Source organism: Girardinichthys multiradiatus, chromosome 19 (assembly GCF_021462225.1).
Source record: "Girardinichthys multiradiatus isolate DD_20200921_A chromosome 19, DD_fGirMul_XY1, whole genome shotgun sequence".
Classification (NCBI taxonomy): Eukaryota; Metazoa; Chordata; class Actinopteri; order Cyprinodontiformes; family Goodeidae; genus Girardinichthys; species Girardinichthys multiradiatus.
Window position 1 is genome coordinate 1,018,828 of NC_061811.1, and position 21,479 is coordinate 1,040,306.

The 21,479-nt window shown below is 42.8% G+C and overlaps 1 protein-coding gene across 2 annotated transcripts; it reads left to right on the forward strand.

Moving 5' to 3' along the window:
- The first annotated feature begins 440 nt into the window (after positions 1–440).
- Positions 441–14,567, forward strand: LOC124855104 (calpain-1 catalytic subunit-like). Of its 2 annotated transcripts, XM_047344662.1 has the most exons (22): positions 441–596; positions 1,758–2,016; positions 2,839–2,908; positions 2,980–3,101; positions 5,328–5,461; positions 5,549–5,726; positions 6,752–6,826; positions 8,538–8,623; positions 8,733–8,807; positions 8,961–9,121; positions 9,800–9,954; positions 10,157–10,168; positions 10,244–10,452; positions 12,172–12,211; positions 12,279–12,347; positions 13,051–13,108; positions 13,187–13,248; positions 13,338–13,406; positions 13,490–13,568; positions 13,815–13,931; positions 14,062–14,114; positions 14,247–14,567. In XM_047344662.1, exons 2-22 carry the CDS (start codon positions 1,780–1,782, stop codon positions 14,271–14,273), a joined length of 2,088 nt encoding a protein of 695 aa, XP_047200618.1. In that variant the 5' UTR covers positions 441–596; positions 1,758–1,779; the 3' UTR covers positions 14,274–14,567. The 2 variants fall into 2 exon arrangements, with proteins under 2 accessions (XP_047200618.1, XP_047200617.1); XM_047344661.1 differs by having other exon boundaries at positions 13,051–13,248.
- The last annotated feature ends 6,912 nt before the right edge of the window (positions 14,568–21,479 follow it).

Sequence of the window (21,479 nt, forward strand, 5' to 3'; positions counted from 1 at the left end):
GGTCCCGCTGCCACACAATCATCTGAGGTTTAATGCCTAAAGGCTCTCAGACTGCAGCAGAGTCATTTAAAATGACTCATTAAGATTACAGAGGCTGGTATTTGTCTTTAACATGCTGAGATTGTGGATGTATCACCTCAGTGCATGTGCATTGTGCAGATCTTATAGGCCAGTTTATTAAAAAAGTTATATATAGGTCCAATACAACAATTCATGGCCTTAAAATCGTGTTCTTTTAATTGATACGGAGAAAGTGTTGCGGAAAAAGTGATTATTGGTGCATGATGTGTAGATGAGACCTGCTTCCTGGCAGCTGTGTTACATCTCTCTCCTGTTGCTGTATACTTGGCGCTCATACAGACTACACCAACAGGTGCAGAACATGTTTACACCTGGTGCAGGTTGAGGCAAATTGCAAGACTATTCCAGTAAGGTCACAAAAGTCTCTCCAGTGAAAAGAAAACCACGAGGAGGAGGGGACTGTGGTTTGCTGGATTTAAAAGGACTACTTCCCAACCCTGAAGAGACAGAACCTCTAGTGGAGCAGCTGCTGGTCGCATCTCTGTCCGATCTGAACCTTTTCTCCAGACAGTCAGGTAAATCTTTTTTGTCTTTAATATCAGTTTTGTGTTTGAATCATGCTGAATATTTCAGTAGGAACAATATGTGTATAATATTAATTATATTAGTATTTACAGAAATATATCAAATGATACCAAACAAAACAGGTGAGTAAGTTGTAGAGTAGCACTTGGCTGAGACGAACGGTCCTTTTATGTGCTGTGATGTCCACTTAGGTTCAACATATAACCAATAAATATTGACAATAAAATGATTACAATTTAAATTCTTTACAGTAAAGGTAACTGAATGTATTGGCAAAGTCATTATTAGGCTGATATGAATGAATTAAGGTCCTGGGTTCGACTCCTGGCTGAGGGTCTTTCTGCTGTGCATGCATGGGTTCTCACCGGGTACACCGGCTTCCTCCCACAGTCCATGCCTGGCCTGTTAAGCCTGTTAGGTTAATTGGTCTCTCTGAATGAATCTCTGTGAATGAGTGTGTGCATGGTTGCACCCCCCCCAAAAAATGTTTCAGATCCAACAAACGTTAACATCAGACAAAGATTACCTGAGTAAAAACAAAATATGTTTTCAAATTATGTTTTTATTCCTTAAGGAAAAAATCTATCCAAACCAACTGGTCCTATATGAAAAAGTAATTACCCCCTACTGGCTTTCCCACCCTTAGCAGTAACAGCTGCCATGTCAGTCACTTTGCATCTCATCTGTTCTTGACTCTCTCTAGATCGGAGCCTGATATGTTGCTTTTTGAGATCTTTGAGCCTACTTCAGGTTGTCAGTCAGGTTCTGTTTAAGTAATTTCAAGATTTTATGTGACAGGCAGTACTCAGGCCTGGTGTGGCAGGTGAAGCGGGCCAAAAAACTGTGGTTTATGATTTAACAGCAGGCATGGTTACACGACACCCCAAAACTGTAAGAGGGTGTGCTTTCTTTTTACTGTGACAAACAATATAATAATACTAACAATAAGGTCAACAGATATATTGAAGCTGAACAGCTCTAGTTTGTCAGTAAAACCAGTGTTGAGGAGACAGATCTTCACCACAGAGCAGAGTTACACGGAGGAACAAAAATATCAGCCTAAAAACACCTTTAACTATGAGTTTAGTCGAATCTACAGAGACATGCTGGGAAAATAATTGGACCTACCTTTGTGTGTGAAACTCTTGCAGTCAGACCCTGAAAACAGCAACGATGCCTCTTCGGGGTGTTTGTCAGAACATCATGAATGCTCGTCAAAAGGATGGCGGTTATGGGACCTTCAACAACCCAGAGATGCTCTTCCAGCAGAACTACCAGCATCTGAAAGAGTACTGTCTAATCAAAAACATCACATACATCGATGAGATGTTCCCCCCGGACAACATGTCCATCGGGCTGGGGAAACTGGACCCAGATTACTTGGCCCAAGTGAAGTGGCTGAGACCGTCGGTGAGAACCAGATGAAATGTTTCTGTTTCATGTGGATCAAGATTAGATGTAAGGTCCGCATTTGATCTCCATGTCTGCTCAGTGTTTGAATAATTAGAATAATCTGTTCATGGGTGCTACTCCCTTTGCCTGAAACAAACTGCACAGTGGCACAGTTGGTAGCACTGTTGCCTTGCAGCAAGAAGGTCCTGGGTTCGATTTCTGGCCGGAGGTCTTTCTGCATGGAGTTTGCATGTTCTCCCCGTGCATGCGTGGGTTCTCACCAGGTACTCCAGCTTCCTTCCACATTCCAAAGACATGCCTGTTAGGTTAATTGGTCACTCTAAATTGCCCTTAGGTGTATGAATGAGTGTGTGCATGGTTGTTTGTGTGTTGCCCTGCGATGGACTGGCGACCTGTCCAGGATGTACCCTCCTGCACATAGACTGCTGGAGATAGGCACCAGCTTCCTGGCGACCCACTATGGAATAAGTGGTAGAAAATGACTGACTTGGACTCAGACACATCTGTTAGCAGATGTTCTGCCTGATTTTCAGAGCTGAATTTCACATATCAGTCAGTTTGCCTATATATTCTGATATATGTTCACTCTTGCGAACGAGAGCTTTAATCTCTGTCAGGCTTCCTGGTTAAATAAAGGTGAAATTAAATCAATGAAGAGCTGGTAATTATATTTCTATGATAAAAATCATTTGTTTACACAGAGCTGACAGGTTCAGGCAGGTTGGATTCTGGTAGCATGGTGTCTTGTTCACCTTTACTGCTTACAAAGCAAACTTTTCTGTAGAGGAACAAATAATTAATTTTTGTAATTAATTTCAGAAAATTGTGGACAATCCATTCTTTGTGCTTGATGGTGTCTCCAGGTTTGACTTTGGTCAAGGAACAGTTGGTAAGTTATTGTCTTTAGACCAGATATTTTCAGCCCTCTGATTCATTCATTCAACCATTTTCTTTTCTCAGGAAATTGCTGGTTTCTTGCGTCTCTTGGAGCTCTGACTTTCCACAAAGACATCTTCAAGCTGGTTGTTCCTCTGGACCAGACATGCATTGGAAAGGACTACTGTGGACTGTTTCATTTCAGGGTAAATAATGACACGTGTGGAACTTTTGCTTCTTTCGGGGGTCAGCACAGCGGATCACCTGACTCCATCTCACCCTGTCATTTGCCTTTTCAACTATCACACCAATCATCTCTATGTCCTCCTTCACTATGTCCATGCATCTTCTCTGGGGTCCTTCTCTTTTCCTGGTAGCTCCATTTCCGAGATCCTCTTTCCAATGCATCCACTATATCTTCTCAGAACATGCCCAGAATGTCTCAACCTTGCCTCTCTAACTTTATCTCCAAAGTGCCCAACCTTAGCTGTTACTCTGATCTGCTCATTTCTGACGCTGTCCATCCTGGTTACTCCTAATGAAAATCTCAGCATCCTCAACTCTGCCATCTCCAACTCAGTTTGAAACCACCAACACAGCTGATCTGAGATCAGAACTGTAACCTTTTACATGGTGTCCCAGATCACATCAGACCGACAGGAATCATGCACCAAATATTCAGTGAAATGATAAAATAATTAAATGTTTGGGAGAGTGACCGGACTGAAACCCCTCCTAGTAATAATACTCTCCGCCTCCCCTTTCACATTCATTAAATCATAGTTGATCATCGTGACCTTGGGGGCTCCACACTTCCCAGGAATCCACTCTGAACTCCTCGTTCTCCATCCTACCTCTCACTCTTAGGGATGGTATGCACAAACAAAACAACTTACATACCGATGACTGTCTGACTAACTCTATGATCCTTTAAATTACGCTCTTTCAGGAAGTCTTTAAGCACCCTGAAGGAATAATCCGATTAGACAGAACTCCATCCACATTTGGACCAGCAATGGTTAAATGGTTCGGTTCACAAGGAGCTGTAACATCTGCAATGGAAACATGGCTGATAAGTGATGGTGGTCAGTCAGGCAGTGAGTGGAGGTCAGATGACAGAAGATACCCGATACTGGGCAACTGCATTGTGCAACCTCCTCCCCTCGTGCAACCTCCACTCCATCAGCTGCAGGTAATGCTGTCCAGGGCATCGATTCAGCGTCCTCTGCATCTGCTCACCTTCCCTGTCCTGACTGACTGTTGGATGTTCTGGTAACTGCCTGATAACTCACCATCTAGATGAACAAGCTGCTTTGAAGCTGAATTATCTCTGTCTCTGCACACATGGAAGATCTTGTCCAAGTCACACCATCCAGTCCGGGTGCTGACGTGTTTAACTTTTCATCAGTAGTTTTACTTAAAATCAGTCTGGTGGCTTAATCAGACTTTAAAAAAAGCACAGAAATAAATCTACACTCATTGGCCACTACATTAGGTACATCTGTTAAACTACTTGTTAGCACCAATGGCCAATCAGCCAATCTTGTGGCTGCAACTCAATGTTTTTTGGTATGCATTCATAGTGAGGACAACGTGCTGAAGTTCAAATTGAGCGTCTCAGTGGGGAAAGCACCTTGTTGAGGTCAGAGGTCAAAGTTGAATGGGCAGACTGGTTCCAGATGATAGAAAGGCAACAGAAGCTGAAAAAAACACTGGTTCTTGCAAAGGTCTGAAGGACATCTCTTAATGCAGGAACCTTGAGGCAGATGGTCTACAGCAGCAGAAGACCACACCAGGTAACACTGCTGTCAGCTACGAACAGGAAACTGAGGCTGCAACTCACACAGACCCACCAGAACTGAAGTACAACAGACTGGAAGAGCGCTGTCTGGTCTGATGAGTCTCTGTTTCAGCTGCATCACTCAGATGGGTCAGAGATTAGGGGCTTTGTATCAGAGGTTCAGGTTGGTGGTGATGGTCTCATGGTGTCACGGTGTGGGGGATGTTTGCTCTACACACTTTGGATCCCTCAGTACCAACCGAGCCTCATTAAACCACCACAGCCAACCTGAGTATTGTTGTTGACCATCTCCATCCCTTTATGACCTCAATGGACCTATCTTCAGAGGAATAATGTCAGCAGGATGGTGCTTCATGTCTAAAAGCTCAGATCATCTCAATCTGGTTCCTTGAACATGACGATGAGTTCACTGACCTCCAGTGGTCTCCACACTAACAGGAATAGATGAAAAGGTTCCTGAAGGCTGATGGTTTACTCCTGTTTGCTTTGTCTTGTTTTAGTCTGAGATGTTAATCCTCCAGTAGAACATCAAAATGACCTCTTCATCACAGAAACTAATAATCTGTGGGCTAGTTCCAAGAAGACAAAACATTTGACTCTATAAATTATTTCTTTTCCTTCAACCATGTAGTTCTGGAGATTTGGGAAATGGGTCGATGTGATAATTGATGACAAGCTGCCAACGGTCAATGGGAAACCCATCTTTGCTCGTTCCAGAGATGAGTGTGAGTTCTGGCCCGCTTTGCTTGAGAAAGCCTACGCCAAGTACGTAAAAACTTCTGATTTGTATCTCGGACATGAGATCAGTTACATTTTTGTTGCAAAACATAACAATATACTTGAATATGTCAGGGTTTGTGGATCTTATGCGGACATGAGTTCTGGGACTCCAGCAGAGGCCATGAGGGACTTCACTGGTGGAGTCCACATCTGTATCCAGCTGTTAGAACCTTCTTCAGATCTCTGGAAGCTGTTGTGCAGAGCCGGCCACTCCAAGACATTCATGAGCTGTTGCACTATACCAAAAGAGGTGAAGTAAAGTTTGCACATGGACAAATAACAGGTCAGACATGCAGAATAAAATGGCTGCTGCATGTTCTAAACTATGTTAAAAATGACACATGGAGGACATTAATAAACACCTTGAACATACACTACCAGTCAATAGTTTTAATATGTTATTTAAAATTTTACCTCCGTCTCTCCATGGACCTCTGGGAAGTTCTCTCAACACTCTTTGGAAAACCATTTCAGGTGACCACCTCATGAAGCTCATGGAGAGAACGCCATGAGAGCAAAGCAGTCATCAGAGCAAAGGGAGGCTATTTGGAGAATCTAAAATTTAAAAATGTTATTTCACACCTTTAGTTTACTACATTATTAAGTGAGAAATTGTATCCAAAACCTTTAACCAGGAGTGTACATGTGGAGAATCTGTCACCATCACCAATAATGTTGACATTATTTCTTTATGGTTCCATATGAATCATCATCAGATCTTTATAACAGGACATGAAACACTGTATGCAGCCTGTTCCTCAGTGGAACACGGTCCTGGCTTTTCAACAATGCTCCCATAATGATTCCTAATGTTGGAGAGAAACTTAAAAGGACAAAAGTATGATTCCTAACTTTTGGTTGTGGGTAAATACCCATATTCAAAAACTCTCGAAGCATCACAGAGTTCCTGACATCAGTTATCCTGACATACTAATACCTCCTTGCTGATGAGAACATAACCAAAATGGGTATTTTGGTTTTGTTACATGAAGCACCCCAACTATGGGGTCCATTAGACTGGCTATCATCAGAGTCACCTCTTTCAGAAAGCACCATCTGTTCTAAGACCTGGGCTTTGTGATGGTACGGATTCCTCAGCAATCCACACACAGGAAGGTTAAACGTTCCTTAAAATGTTCCAAATGTTCCTCTCTGAGAGGGACAGAGACTATGCAACAAACTGTTGGGAAGACCTGTGTTAGTTTTCACCTTTACGCGTGTTTTAGTTTGAGGTCTAGCTGACAGATGTCTTTTCATCATATTCACCATCCTCAGGAAGCTACTACTGGCACCACGTTTCCAAACGGACTGGTCCCGGGCCATGCCTATACTGTGACAGGCCTGAAAGAGGTGATCGATTTTGAAGCAGCTTCCACAGATGGAAGGATTGAGAATCAGCACCTAATGTTTTCCTTAAACACACCTTTAATTCATGAAACAGTTCATTCTAATGAATAAAAAGCTTTCATTCAGTCTAATTATGGTAGTTTTTACTTCAATTCAATTTCTCAAGGTTCTTCACAACAGTCAGGTTCATACGTTCAAATTAATCGTAACCATTGAACAGTTCAGTCAGATTCAGTTATTTATTCAAATTGGATAAAAAGTTTTTCTATCTAAGGAAACCCAGCAGATTGCATCCAGTCAGTGACTTGCAGCATTCACTCCTCCTGGATGAGCATGTAGAGACAGTGGACAGTCACTGGCGTTGACTTTGCAGCAATCCCTCATACTGAGCATGCATGTAGCGACAGTGGAGAGGAAAAACTCCCTTTTAACAGGAAGAAACCTCCAGCAGAACCAGAACCAGGCTCAGTGTGAGCGGCCATCTGCCACGACCGACTGGGGGTTTGAGAGAACAGAGCAGAGACACAAAGAGAACAAAGAAGCACTGATCCAGGAGTACTTTCTATAGGAAGGAAAAGTAAATGTTAATGGATGTAGCTCCTTTAGTCGTTTCATCTAGAAAGAAAGAACAGATAAACTCTGAGCCAGTTTTCAAAGTTAGAGTCTGAAAGAGAGAACATAGAGTTAGTCACAGTAGAAGCTCAGTCAGTAGCCATGTCTAGGAGAGAGAAAGGGTTAAACACTGAAAGACAGGACCATGTGGGTCATCTGTAGAAGGTGAGCATTAAGTTGTTGCCAGCAGAAGCTCGGACGATGCCCCTCTCCAGAAAGGTGTCACAGGTAGACACAGAGTCAGACCAGGTGTAGCTTCTAGGAAGAGAAAAGAGAGAACAAAGTTAAAAGCTGAAATAACAGCAAATAATGCAAAATTGGAGAATAGTGTAAGAATGAAGCAAAGAGGGTGAAAGTGGTCATTATGTCCTCCAGCAGCCTAAGCCTATAGCAGCATAACTACAGAGATAGTTCAGGATAACCTAAGCCACTCTAACTATAAGCTTTATCAAAAAGGAAAGTTTTAAGCCTAGCCTTAAAAGTAGACAGGGTGTCTGCCTCACGAACTAAAACTGGGAGCTGGTTCCACAGGAGAGGAGCCTGATAACTAAAGGATCTGCCTCCCATTCTACTTCTAGAGACTCTAGGAACCACCAGTAAACCTGCAGTCTGAGAACAAAGTGCTCTGTTAGGAACATATGGACCAATCAGATCTCTGATGTATGATGGAGCTAGATCATTAAGGGCTTTATATGTGAGGAGGAGAATTTTAAATTCTATTCTGGATTTAACAGGGAGCCAATGAAGGGAAGCTAAAATAGGAGAAATATGATCTCTCTTTTTAATTTTCATCAGAACTCTTGATGCAGCATTTTGAATCAGCTGAAGGCTTTTAACTGCATTTTGTGGACATCCTGATAGTAAAGAATTACAATAGTCCAGCCTTTTACTGGAGTTTAGACACATTTTCCATTCATATGCATCCCAAATCTGTCAGAGTTACGCCAGAGGCTTGAACACATGAAATAGGGAAACCATGGCAACTAACACAAGATTTCAGGACAAACTTAGAGAAACGTGATTTTATGTGAGTGAAACTTAATGTCTTATGGACCGATTTGTATCATGATATTTGTTGTGTCTCTGGGTGGTTGCTGTTCAGCTAATAAACCAAGGAAAGGTTGTTAACTTGGTGCGTCTGTGGAACCCCTGGGGACATGGAGAGTGGACTGGAGACTGGAGTGATCTGTGAGAACTCACCACAGCAGCATTTTCTAATTGCAATATAAATAAAAGATCACTAGTTTGTGTTTTTTCCTAAAATGAATGAAATAAATGTCCATTTTCTTTCCACTAGGTCTCCTCTGTGGAAAACTGTAAGTACAGAAGATCGTGAAGCGTGCCTCTCTGTGGAAAATGATGGAGAGTTTTGGTAAACAAACTCAGTCTATGTTAGAATATTATAACCTATGTGTTATTACTGTGTTATACTAGATTTCTATTTATTGACCAAACTGTCATCCTGACATGTGTGGGTCTAAATTGTATTGCACACATTACAGTCAAAGTGTGAAAATGTGTTCAGGATGAACATGGAAGATTGCTGTAAATATTACACCAACATTGAAATCTGTGGCATGAGTCCTGACTTCCTTGATGAAAACCCGGGTGGCCACTGGAAGACCTCCATGTATGAGAACCGCTGGGTTGCAGGAACCACAGCTGGAGGCTGCATTAAATACACAGGTAATTATTCAAACAAGTCATTCTTCATTAGAACCAAGTCTTTAATAAACCGTTAATTGTCTTGGAGAGAACATTTAAAGATTTAACCCTTTCTTTAAGGATAAACATCTGTTTGTTATTGATGCCCCTGAATCATTGGAAATCAGCAGAAAAAGGTCAGGGGTCAGTCTCTGCTTCAAGCAGAGGAGGTCAAGTATCTTGGTGTCTTGTTCACAAGTGATGGCAGGATGGAGCAGGAGGTGGATAGAAGGATTTAGGAATCATCTGAGCTGAGTCAAAAACCAAAGCTCTGGATTTACTGGCCCATCTATGTTCTGACCATCACAGATGGTTCCTCTATGTAAGGCAGCCAGGTTCTGCTTCAGAGACATGGGTGAGGAGCTCAGAGGAGAGTTGCTGCTGGATAGTGTCTGTGGGGTGAGGGAGGTCTAGGATTCCCTTCTGGACCTGTTACCTCCATGGCCTGATGTCAAATAAGTGGTAGACCTCTTTGAACAGCAGAATCTTTCAGTAGTGGCTTTCTGTCCATCTCTTACATTTCTGTGGCAGAACCTCCCTCTCTAAAACATTCCTTTAATTTGTTGAATCTGCTGATGGACTGCAGCTGGTTTTAAGTAGCCTCATAATTGTTCCCGGATCTGAAGAACTCTAAGTGGCTCATTTATCCTTTTATTTCAGAGACCTTCTGGACCAATCCCCAGTATCGGATCAAGGTTAATGGAAAACCAGACTCTACTCAAACTAAAAACATCCTGGTGTCTCTCATGCAAAAGCCTGACAAGAGGAACAGACGCATGGTGCAAAACCTTTACATTGGGTTGACCATCTTTGAGGTAAATATTTTTGAGAGGGAATATGGAAATATAATTTCCTAACTTTTCCTACTTTGGGATTTTAGTGCTGAGGGGCAGCTTCAACAAACCAGTGATTCCAATTTTTCCAAAGTTTAAAAACATTTAATTAAGTATTTGACATTTATTATTCTCTCTTTTTTTGTCTCAAACATGAACAAATTTCCATTGATTTGCCTTCAAGGTCCCAGAAAAAGTAAGTATGTGATCTTCATTACGACCCCCTGTTAGCGTACCCCAGAAGCTCTTCCAGAATATTATTTTCCTGCAGGATGGGACACATACTGGAAAGTTCCCGGGATCGTTTTTCAGCAGCCAAAAACTTGTTGCCCAAACTAGAAGGTTCATGAAGTCCCGTGAAGTGATGGAGTTCCTCACACTGCAGCCTGGAGAATATCTCATTGTGCCGTCCACCGTAAACCCCAATGAGACGGCATCCTTCCTCCTGACCATCTTCTCCCGGGAGGAGACCCAGTGCTAGTAGGTTCAAACAGTTGGTCTGATTTTACATCGCACATCTCCAGTGAATTTTCCAAGAATTAAAATCTAAGGTTTGAATTTAATGTGGATTTGTAATAATTCATACAGGGTCAAATTGATACCCTGCTGACATTTGGTTCAATGTCCTGGAACAAGTTTTCAGAAATGTTTCCGAGGAACTGGCTGGTTTCTATGCTTGGGCCTGGTCTTTAAGCATAGCCTAGGTTTGGATCTTTGTCCTGTTGGACCAACCAGAAGATCCCAAGTTTAAACTATCTTATTGCTGTATTGAGGTGAAGTTCAATTCAATTCAATTCAGTTTATTTATATAGCTCCAATTCACAACACATGTCGTCTCAAGGCTCTTCACAACAGTCAGGTTCATACGTTCAAATTAATCGTAACCATTGAACAGTTCAGTCAGATTCAGTTATTTATTCAAATTGGATAAAACGTTTTTCTATCTAAGGAAACCCAGCAGATTGCATCCAGTCAGTGACTTGCAGCATTCACTCCTCCTGGATGAGCATGTAGAGACAGTGGACAGTCACTGGTGTTGACTTTGCAGCAATCCCTCATACTGAGCATGCATGTAGCGACAGTGGAGAGGAAAAACTCCCTTTTAACAGGAAGAAACCTCCAGCAGAACCAGAACCAGGCTCAGTGTGAGCGGCCATCTGCCACGACCGACTGAAGGTTTGAGAGAACAGAGCAGAGACACAAAAAGAGAACAAAGAAGCACTGATCCAAGTTGAAGAATATAGAGCTTGTTATTTTTTATTATTTAATTCACCTTGTGAAAAACATATACACTAGTCATAGCAAAACAGCCCACAGCATTAGACCTCCACCACCATGCTTTACAGTTGATACAGTGTTCTTAGGTTCCTCACCTGGATTTATTCAAAGAAAACCTCTTGGCCAAAGAACCTGAGCTTTGATAATCAGAGTTGTCTACCAATTTGGAACAGGAGCTTCCATTCTGGCAACGATCCAGGACTTTTCCATAGTTCTGTGGGTCAGTCCATTGGGTGCTATTGTAGCAGTGGCAGAACTATTTCATGTGGGTTCAATAGTAATCGTCCCACCAGGGATACATGATCTGGTTTATTTCTACAACACAATAGCATGGGAAACACTTAATTTGTAGGCAGTGACATGCTCCCAGCCTGATGGTCACACAGCGTTTGCAGCTACGTTCCCCCAAACACCCTTTGTGCTGCACTAACTAAGGTCTCACCAGGTACAACATTTAAAATCAAAGATAACACTGTAAAATGCAAATAGACCTGCTGGAACACAGAATAATACCAGAGACTTGGAAATGCAACAAAAACATTTGAGAACGTTAATTAAAATAAATCATAGATAGAAACAAAACTAACTCAGCTGCACCATCAAATAAATCTTCTCTATGCTGACAAAGGGAACTACCAGCAGCACTCACACATGTTCACTAAGCAGAAGTTATCAGGTCTTCTTTAATCATGCATTCTTAGACCTCCAGAACCAAGCATGACACAGCTGAGGTGAGTGTGTGTACTTGGGCCTGTATGAATATTTTTGACCTTGACAGAATTTGTGTTTCTAGTCACTTCTATGTTTTATTGTCTTCCCACCCTGAAATAAAAGAACAGTTGAAATAAATCTTTTCTCCAGAGCTTTATTTCGGCAACCCAAGGTGACTGAATCCCCTCCTTTCTGGGCTTTTCTTTTCAGTGAAAACTCTGGACACAGTCGTAATGATCCAGTTGAAAAGGTTGGATTCTGCAGACACATTTCACCTTTAGATTTATGAACCAAACTCTAAACTCTTTCATTAACAGGTGAAAAAGGAGAAGAATGGACTGGATGCTGAAAATAAAAAACAGTTCTTCCGTCAGCACTCTGACAAGGTAATCTAGTTGATAAAAATCTAGCTGGGATTTAGTTTACTATATTCATATAGTGGAAATATTAAGATTAGATATTTTGCATCAACTGTTGTAAAGTAAACTTTCTGTAAAAAATGTGGATACCACAAACACTATAAACTAAAAACTCAGAAAACAGTTTTCATACAACAATCCTCTGAAATCCAAATTTTTCTTCCTCTTGAGATCAAATCAGTTTTATTGGTTCATTAATGCCTTGTGATGGACTGGCGACCTGTCCAGGGTGGACCCCGCCTCCCGCCCGTAGACTGCTGGACATAGGCACCGGCTGGATGGATGGATGGTTCATTAATCAACACGTTTTTATGGTGTTTAGAGCAGATTTCAGCCACATTCAGTGAAAAGATGAGAGACTGGTGACAAATTTCTACTTAATTATCCTGAATTAATTTTGATTAATAAATCATATTTCAAACATGTTTTTAGTTACCAGAAGCTGTTGACCCGATTCATTAAAACCTGACATTTACTTGTGTGAAAAGCTGCCGCAGGAGGAACCATAAGTTACATTTAAAACTGGCCGGGGTCCATCAGTCTCCTCCATTCTGTATCTTTTTGGTCGTCTTGTACCTGATGAAGCTGTCTGTCGTCATGCTGACCTCCCATGGCCAAACTCCCAGATTTATCTGTAATTTGTTCTAAATCTAAACTTCCACATTTTCAGTATGAAGAAGTTGATGCTGAGCAGCTCCAGAGGCTTCTGAATGAGAGGATTCTGAAAGGTCTGAACATTAACGATATTAATTTACAGCTGAGAAACATGTGGGTAAAATATATTTCTGCTGTTTTTCTCCATGCAGGTGACCTGAAATCAGGAGGCTTCAGTATTGATGCATGTCGCAGCATGGTTGCTCTGATGGATGTATCCTGTTGTGGTGTAATGCATTTCACTGATTGCAGATTCAACAAGCACTTCATGCAGCTGAGTTACCTTAACAGTTCACTTAAAAGGCATCTGTTACTGGGAAGCTGAACAGTCAGGAGTTTGTGCATCTGTGGAACAAGGTTATGAAATATAAGGTAGGAGAACCAAGCAAAGGTTAAATCAGGGCATTTTTGGATCTGCATTAGATATAAAAACATATCCTGTTTACTTTTGTCAGGAAGTTTTCTCCAAAATGGATGTTTCACAAACAGGAACACTGTCTCTGAGAGAGTTGAGGAATGCATTCAGAGCTTCAGGTATATATCCACTAAAAAATTATCAGTTTATTCAGCATTTAACGTCAGATTAGGAACCATACACTTTACTCTGTAGAGGACACCATTTGGTCTTAGCAGAGAGCTACATGGATTTTATTAACCCCAAAGTCTGGGCTGACTGAAAGTTTAGCATTTTATTAATATCATATATGATTAAACTGATTGTTTAACATGCTAACTAAGTCTAAGGACTGACTTAAAGTCCTGAGCTGTTGGGTTTTCCAGGTATGAGTGTCAGTGATGAAATGCTCAACTTGATGGCTGTTCGTTACGGCGCCTCCTCTGGACACATGAGCTTGGAGAACTTCATCAGCCTCGCCATTCGCCTGGGCTGCATGAACAGTGAGTGACGTTAAATAGTGAGCAGAATGGTGACTGGGTGTGCCTTGTATCAAAGCAACCCAGTTTGAGGGTAATTGTAGACCAGTTGTTGGTCTTTTTATTGAGGATTTCTGTTTGTTTTGCTCACCAGAAATCTTTGAAAAGCTGTCAGATGGAAAAAGTGTCAAGTTTTTCAAGTCTGAGGTAGTAAAACCAACTTATCAGGTTCTCTCCAGTACATACATTGTTTTCAGATTAAAGCTTTATATTTCTGACATACGGGTTTACGATCTGCATCCATGTTGGTTAATAGGCTGCTTCTGTGTGTAATTTTAGTGGATGGTCGTCTCCATGTACACCTGAACCCGCAGGGAAGAGGTCCACATCCCATCTGACCATTCAAGACAGAAGATTTTCAGAGAAATATTTTTTCTCCTTTGCAAATAAAAGATTAATCATTCTGTGACTAAGCCGTAATCTAACACCTAAAGCTAACTACAAATGGAAAGGAAACTTGCTGTTTTTTTAAATACGAACTTTCTGAGGGGATTTTTTTGGTGGGTTTACTTCAACTTGTGCTGTTTCAAATTGTCTTTTCAAATGCAGAGATGTGAATGGCAGGAGTGGTGGGAATAAAGATGATTTTGACGAACATAACTTAGGAGAGAGTATTTATACTGGGGAGTCTGATTACTGAAAGCAACACAGGTGGTGCACAGGTGAGGTGCAGATGTGCTAGTGTAGCGGCACTGAGAGAAAGTATTAAGGAAACCAGGCAATGCAGAAAAACAGAATACATGAAATGTATTGTAAACATAGGAAAATCATTAAAAAACAAATCTTAAATGGAACAAAACTGCTAAACCAAACTCCAAGTCCAACGGACAGGGACACAGAGCTGATTCAGTAAAGCTGAAACTGGTCAGACATGGGCTGTTTACCTCTCACTAACCCAGTTCAGCCATAATCTCTGTTTAGGGTGGAGGCTGAGATGACAGACCTCCTGTTGTGACCAGGAAGCTGCCTTGCAAATGTCCTCCACTGTCATTCCTCCATGCAGAGCTGTGGGGGCTGGAATTACCCCTGGTGGAGTGAACCTTTGCCCCTTTTCCACTGGCTTGATTTGGCCCGACTTGGCTCCACTCAGCTCGCTTTGCGAGCATTTCTATTAAGAAGGAGGTACCTTCTTAGCAGGGCTAAGCGAGGCCGAGTCGGTACTGTACCTGACGTGAACAAACGGCTGTTCACCGATCAGCCGTGGGCGCCGCTAGCTGTAAGAGTCGACCAGCGTAACAAAAACAACCGCAATTTTCAAACATGCATTCAAGCGAGTGAGAGAAACATATGATGGAGTCTGCACAGTTATCCGGATGTTACGTTGATTCGCGTTTCCCCATCAGATACGGTTTCCCCTGTTTATTACAGGAGGAACGCTATCTGATGGAGATTAGAGGGCCATCAGATAGCGTTTTCCCTGTTTTATGCATGGGGAATCTGACGGGGTTTATAGTACATTTATAGGACCATATAGGATCACAACAGTATATATATCTGTAGTCTCTCTCTCTCTCTCTCTATATATATATATATATATATATATCTATATATATATATATATATATATATATATCTATATATAGATATCTATCTATCTATCTATCTATCTATCTATCTATCTATCTATCTATCTATCTATCTATCTATCTATCTATCTATCTATCTATCTATCTATCTATCTATCTATCTATCTATCTATCTATCTATCTATCTATCTATCTATCTATCTATCTATCTATCTATCTATCTATCTATCTATCTATCTATCTATCTATCTATCTATCTATCTATCTATCTATCTATCTATCTATCTATCTATCTATCTATCTATCTATCTATCTATCTATCTATCTATCTATCTATCTATCTATCTATCTATCTATCTATCTATTCTGGTGAAAGTTCTGCTCACCTTTGCTCACGCAGTGAAACGCCAGAAGAGAGGGAAACGGGCTGGGGTTCTGGTACGTCTTCACCAGCGTGGACTACGAACACCGTTACCTGGAATATTTCTCTCTAACGTGCGCTCACTTCCCAACAAAATGGAGGAACTACAACTGCTGTTGGGGAAAAACAGGGACTTTTATTCATCGGCAGTTTTGTGCTTCACGGAGACGTGGCTGTGTGGATTAATACCGGACTCTGCGCTGCAGCTGGCAGGATTCCAGCTCTACAGAGCGGACAGAGACACGGAACTCTCCGGCAAAGCGAAAGGTGGAGGAATCTGTTTCTACCTCAACAGTGGTTGGTGCAACGACGTGACAGTGATTCAGCAGCACTGTTCTCCAGACCTGGAAGCCTTCATCATAAACTGTAAGCCTTTCTATTCCCCCCGTGAGTTCGCTTCGTTCATCCTGGTCGGTGTTTACATCCCGCCACAAGCTAACGTGCAGGTCGCACAGCGCATGCTCGCCGACCAGATACTGAGTGTGGAGCGGACCAACCCGGACTCCTTAGTTATCGTCGTTGGTGACTTTAACAAAGGTAATCTCACCCACGAACTCCCCAAATATAGACAGTTTATAAAATGTCCAACCAGAGAGGACAACATTCTGGATCACTGTTACACCACCATCAGAGACGCTTATCACGCCGTCCCACGTGCTGCACTGGGCCAATCCGACCACATCATGGTCCACCTGATTCCTGCATACAGGCAGAAACTAAAGCTCTGCAAACCTGTTGTGAGGACGACAAGGAAGTGGAGCAGTGAGGCTGTGGAGAATCTCCAGGCGTGTTTAGGCTGTACAGACTGGGATGTGTTCAGGACTACTACCAACAGTCTGGACGAGTACACAGAGGCTGTGACTTCCTACATCAGCTTCTGTGAGGACAGCTGTGTACCATCATGCACCAGGGTGAGTTACAACAACGACAAACCCTGGTTCACAGCTAAACTCAGAAGGTTAAGACTGGATAAGGAAAAGGCCTTCAAGAGTGGGGACAAAGACATATACAGAGAGGCTAAGTACAAGTTTGGCAAGGCAGTGAAAGAGGCCAAACGACTGTACTCTGAGAAGCTCCAAAACCAGTTCTCAGCCAACGACTCTGCGTCTGTCTGGAAAGGGCTCAAGCAAATCACCAACTACAAGCCGAAAGCCCCCCACTCCATCAACGACCGACGCCTCGCCAACGACCTGAACGAGTTCTACTGCCGCTTTGAAAGACAAAGGGACAGTCCTGCAAGAGAAGATGATTGGCTGCAGTCTACTGTCGCTCCAGGAACTGTACACCTCCAGGACCCTGAAGCGGGCAGGGAAGATTCTGGCTGATCCCTCCCACCCTGGTCACAGACTCTTTGAGACTCTCCCCTCTGGCAGGAGGCTGCGGTCCATCCGGACCAAAACCTCACGCCACAAGAACAGTTTTTTCCCATCTGCCACCAGCCTGGTTAACAAAGCCCGGAAACCACCCTGACACTCTCCCTTTCCCCCACACCCCCCCTTTTTTTGCTGACAGGACACCTGTAACCTGTAACTCTATGAGTTACATTAACGCTCAGCTTGGACTCCTGCTTTACTTGCACAATGATCACCTGCACTGTTGTATTGCTCTTGCATCTTATACTGCTCTACATTTACTCTCACTCACTTAAAACTGTGCACATATATTTATATTATATTGTAGATATGTTTATACTGTTTAATTTGTATTGTATTGCACCGACTACGCCAAAACAAATTCCTTGCACTACAAGGAATGAAAAGGTGTTTGCTGATGTGGCTGATCAAAAGGCCAGCCAAGGTTTTCACCGCACATCGCTTTAAAGCCGCGCCTCCAGGAGGTGTTTGCTTCAGCGGAGTGAAAGCGGGTCTATGGAAATGCAACACACAACATGCAGAACCGGGCTCACCAAATCGAGCTAATGGAAAAGGGGCATTTGAGCTTCTCTGGAGGATCCGGTCCAGAAAAGTATCAGCATGTGAAACAGCCTCACATGACCAGTGTGAAAATCGCAGAGCAGAGCAGACAGCAGCAGCAGCTTCTTCAATACAAGAACAAACGTTTTTTGTAGCCGTGTGCGCCGCATAACATGAAAGCATGCGCACTGAACAGCGACGATGAGACGTGACTTCCTACTCCGAGTTATGAGGAGGGTGATGGAAGCCATTCAGAGTTATCACTGGACCTGAATGAGCTTGTGATGCTTTTGGGTGTAAAAGCAGGATTAGGACACAGTTCAGCTGAGCTGCCGTTGCCTGCTGAGACAGAAAGGAACAACAGAGAGAGCAGATAATCGCTCACTCCATTTGCAGATGTCAGAGCTAACAGCAGAGCTGTTTTAAATGACAGAAATTTAATTGAAGCCTGGACCAGCTGAGAAATCCCACTGAGGAACCAATGGGCGTGGCACTGGTCTGTGTCTATGTACACCTTCTAAGAACCAGTTTCATCAGTGGGTGGTTAAAGGCTGTTCTGTCGCCAGAAACAGCTGCATCATACGTTTTAACTCTGCTGAAAGTGAAATTCCTCTCCATCAGCTGCTGGAGAAACGAGAACATCAACATTTCCCACCGAAAGAACTCTCGTTCTTGAACTGGTTTGGTTCAGGTGCCTTCAAACTTTGGTATTATGTTGAGCACCAATGCATGTTTCCACCAGTTTGATGAACCAAGCATGAGTAAACAACAGTGGATGTTACACAGCGTGGGGGGAACACATGGTAGTGAGACAGAGGAGCTGCAGGCAATGTTCCATGAATATGAGGTACAGTTAATACAGAAAAGGAGACGGCAAGAACAACAGTATGTACAGTGTTTTTACCTGCATATGTTCAGCATCACGAGTCTAAATAAACCAGTAGTTATACAACGAGTGTTTAGTATGTTTTTGCAAACATTTAAATGATGTTTATACGGTTCATTCTTCATCCTCGGCACCTTAATCATTGCTCCTATTTCTGCAGCTTCGATCCATTCATGGGTGACGTTGCGGTTTAGGCAGAAAAGCGAAGTATTCTGTGGTGTCCGGGTTGAACCGGAGTTTGCTCCCTGGAACCTCATTTCTTTGGTGGAAACACGTCACACACAGCTGACACCGCAAAGAGGTTCAGGATGGTGTTGGCAAAATTGCAGAAGTCCTCTGCATCTTCTGGTGGGAGATTCATTTCCATAGCCTTCTTAAGATGGCATAGACATGGAAGCGATGTTGTTGATTGCTGCCACAGCCATAGTGGCACGCTAGTAGAAGCGATCAGTGAGCTGATCGGATTGAAGCGGCTGAAATTAGTTTCAGCCTGTAGGGTGGCTGAGGACTCCCTAAGAGATACGGTGAGCAGCTCAGCCATGTGGGAGGAGCTCGGAGTAGAGCTGCTGCTCCCCTACATCGAGAGGAGCTAGTCGAGGTGGCTCGTGCATCTGTATCGGATGCCTCGTGGATGCCTTCCTCGGGAGGTGTTTCAGGTATGTCCCACCGGGAGGAGGCACCGGACACGCTGGAGGGACTATGTTTCTCGGCTGGCCTGGGAACGCCTTGGGCTCCCCACGGAGGATCTGGAGGAGGTGTCTGGAGAGAGGGACATCTGGGTGTCTCTGCTGAGTCTGCTGCCCCTGCAACCCAGTCCTGGGTAAAGTGGAGATGACAACGATGTATACACAATGGACTTTACAATAGAATTTAATGTGAAATCAGTTCAAATATACATGTTGTTGTTCTGGAGCTCTGACTGTCAAGTGTTCATCAGAGAAACAAATCAAAGAAACTCTCTGTGGCAGCTGGTTTTAGCAGACAGTGCTCTGTAGCACAACCTGAAGGTAAATGTCTAAACAGTTTGTATTCAGGGTGTGTGGGGTCTGCAGAGATTTTAGCTGCCCTTTTCCTGAAGGTCAGGAAGGTTTGCATGCAGACTCATCACTGTCCTGGATCAGTCTAATAGTGGTGACATCTGCAAAGCTCAAGAGTTTCACAGACGGGTCCGTTGAGGTGCAGTCATTTGTGTAGAGGGAGAAGACGAGTGGCGAGAGAGCACACACCTGGGGGGCGCCGGTGCTGATGGTTCTTGTGCGGGAGAAGATGTTCCCCAGTCTCACCTGCTGCTGCCAGTCCTTCAGGAAGCTGTTGATCCACTGAGAGGTGGAGGCTGGTACTTTGAGCTAGGTGAGCTTCAGGTGGAGGATGTCTGGGTTGATGGTGTTGAAGGCCGAGCTGAAGTCCACAAACAGGATCTTGGCGTACATCCCTGGGGGGTTGAGGTGTTGCAGGATGAAGTGTAGACCTAAGTTAACAGCATCATCTGCTGACCTGTTTGCCCGGTAGGGGGCCTGTGATGTCGATCAGGTGCTTTAACACCAGTTGCTTAAAGGATTTCATGACCACAGATGTCAGGGCTACAGGCCTGTAGTCATTGAAGCAGGAGGAAACCTCACACAGCTCCAGTGACTTGAAGATCTCAGTGTAGATTGGGGCCAGTAGGTCAGCGCAGGCTCTCAGGCATGATGGGGAGACATAATCAGGTCCTGAGACCTTCTTTGTTTTTAGGCGCGGAAAGAGTCTGTTTACATCTTGCTCTGAGATCCTATGTCCAGGCTGGGCACCTAGTAAGTTCTTTTGCAATTTTTGGTTTGCTACATAATTCTATATGTGTTCATTCACAGTTTTGATGCCTTCAGTGAGAATCTACGTACACTGGAAATAGTCATAAACATGAAGAAAACCATTAAATTAAAAAAAGGGGTTCTACAACTTTTGACCGGTACTGTATACAAGAGTATTGTTCATGGTTCATATAGTTTGTCATATGGGTGTTACCATGATGTTACGGGCCACTTGCTTACACTTTTTTATATGCCAATTGCTAATATGCTAATGGACCAGCCATGTTAAGCTAATTTACAGTGCTAAAAGCAGTTTTAATTTGGGGCATTATTGCTTAGTTTAATGATGACTGAGTCATAGCTGACTGATATACTTCTTTATTTTACCCATGTTCATCTGAAGAACCACATAGAAATCAACCAACTTTAAGAAAGAAAGCCGAATAATCTCTACTGAGCATTCTTGCCCATGTCCACTGGAGACCACAAATATTAAAGCCACATAATTAGATCTTCCCAAAACAGCAACAAACGAGGTGTCCTGTAGTAGTCCAACAACAACATGGAGCAAATGTTGTCTCTCTGAGCTTTTAGATACCAAAGTAAAATTAGCAAACCTTCTAATGCTTTCATTGCATTTAGTTCAGATCTTTCAGCTACATCTGTCTGGAGTCCTTGATTGAAAATAATCCACTGACTGGCTTTGGATGAATGATACACACCTACTTAAGTCAAAGCTTCAGCAAACTGCAAACTGTTGTTTTTCTGACTGGGAATCTTTAAAGGTCCCCAAAATGAGCTGGATGGGGGTCATGGGGTCAAAGGACATCTGCTCTCTTTAGAACCTGTTAGCTTTGCCACATGATCTCCACAAAGCTGAAGATGTGGATGGAAGGATGGATAAATCCTTGAACATGTTCCAAGCTGCTTAAAAAAATATTATCAATAAAACAAAAAAACCCACAAGAACCCCTCTAAA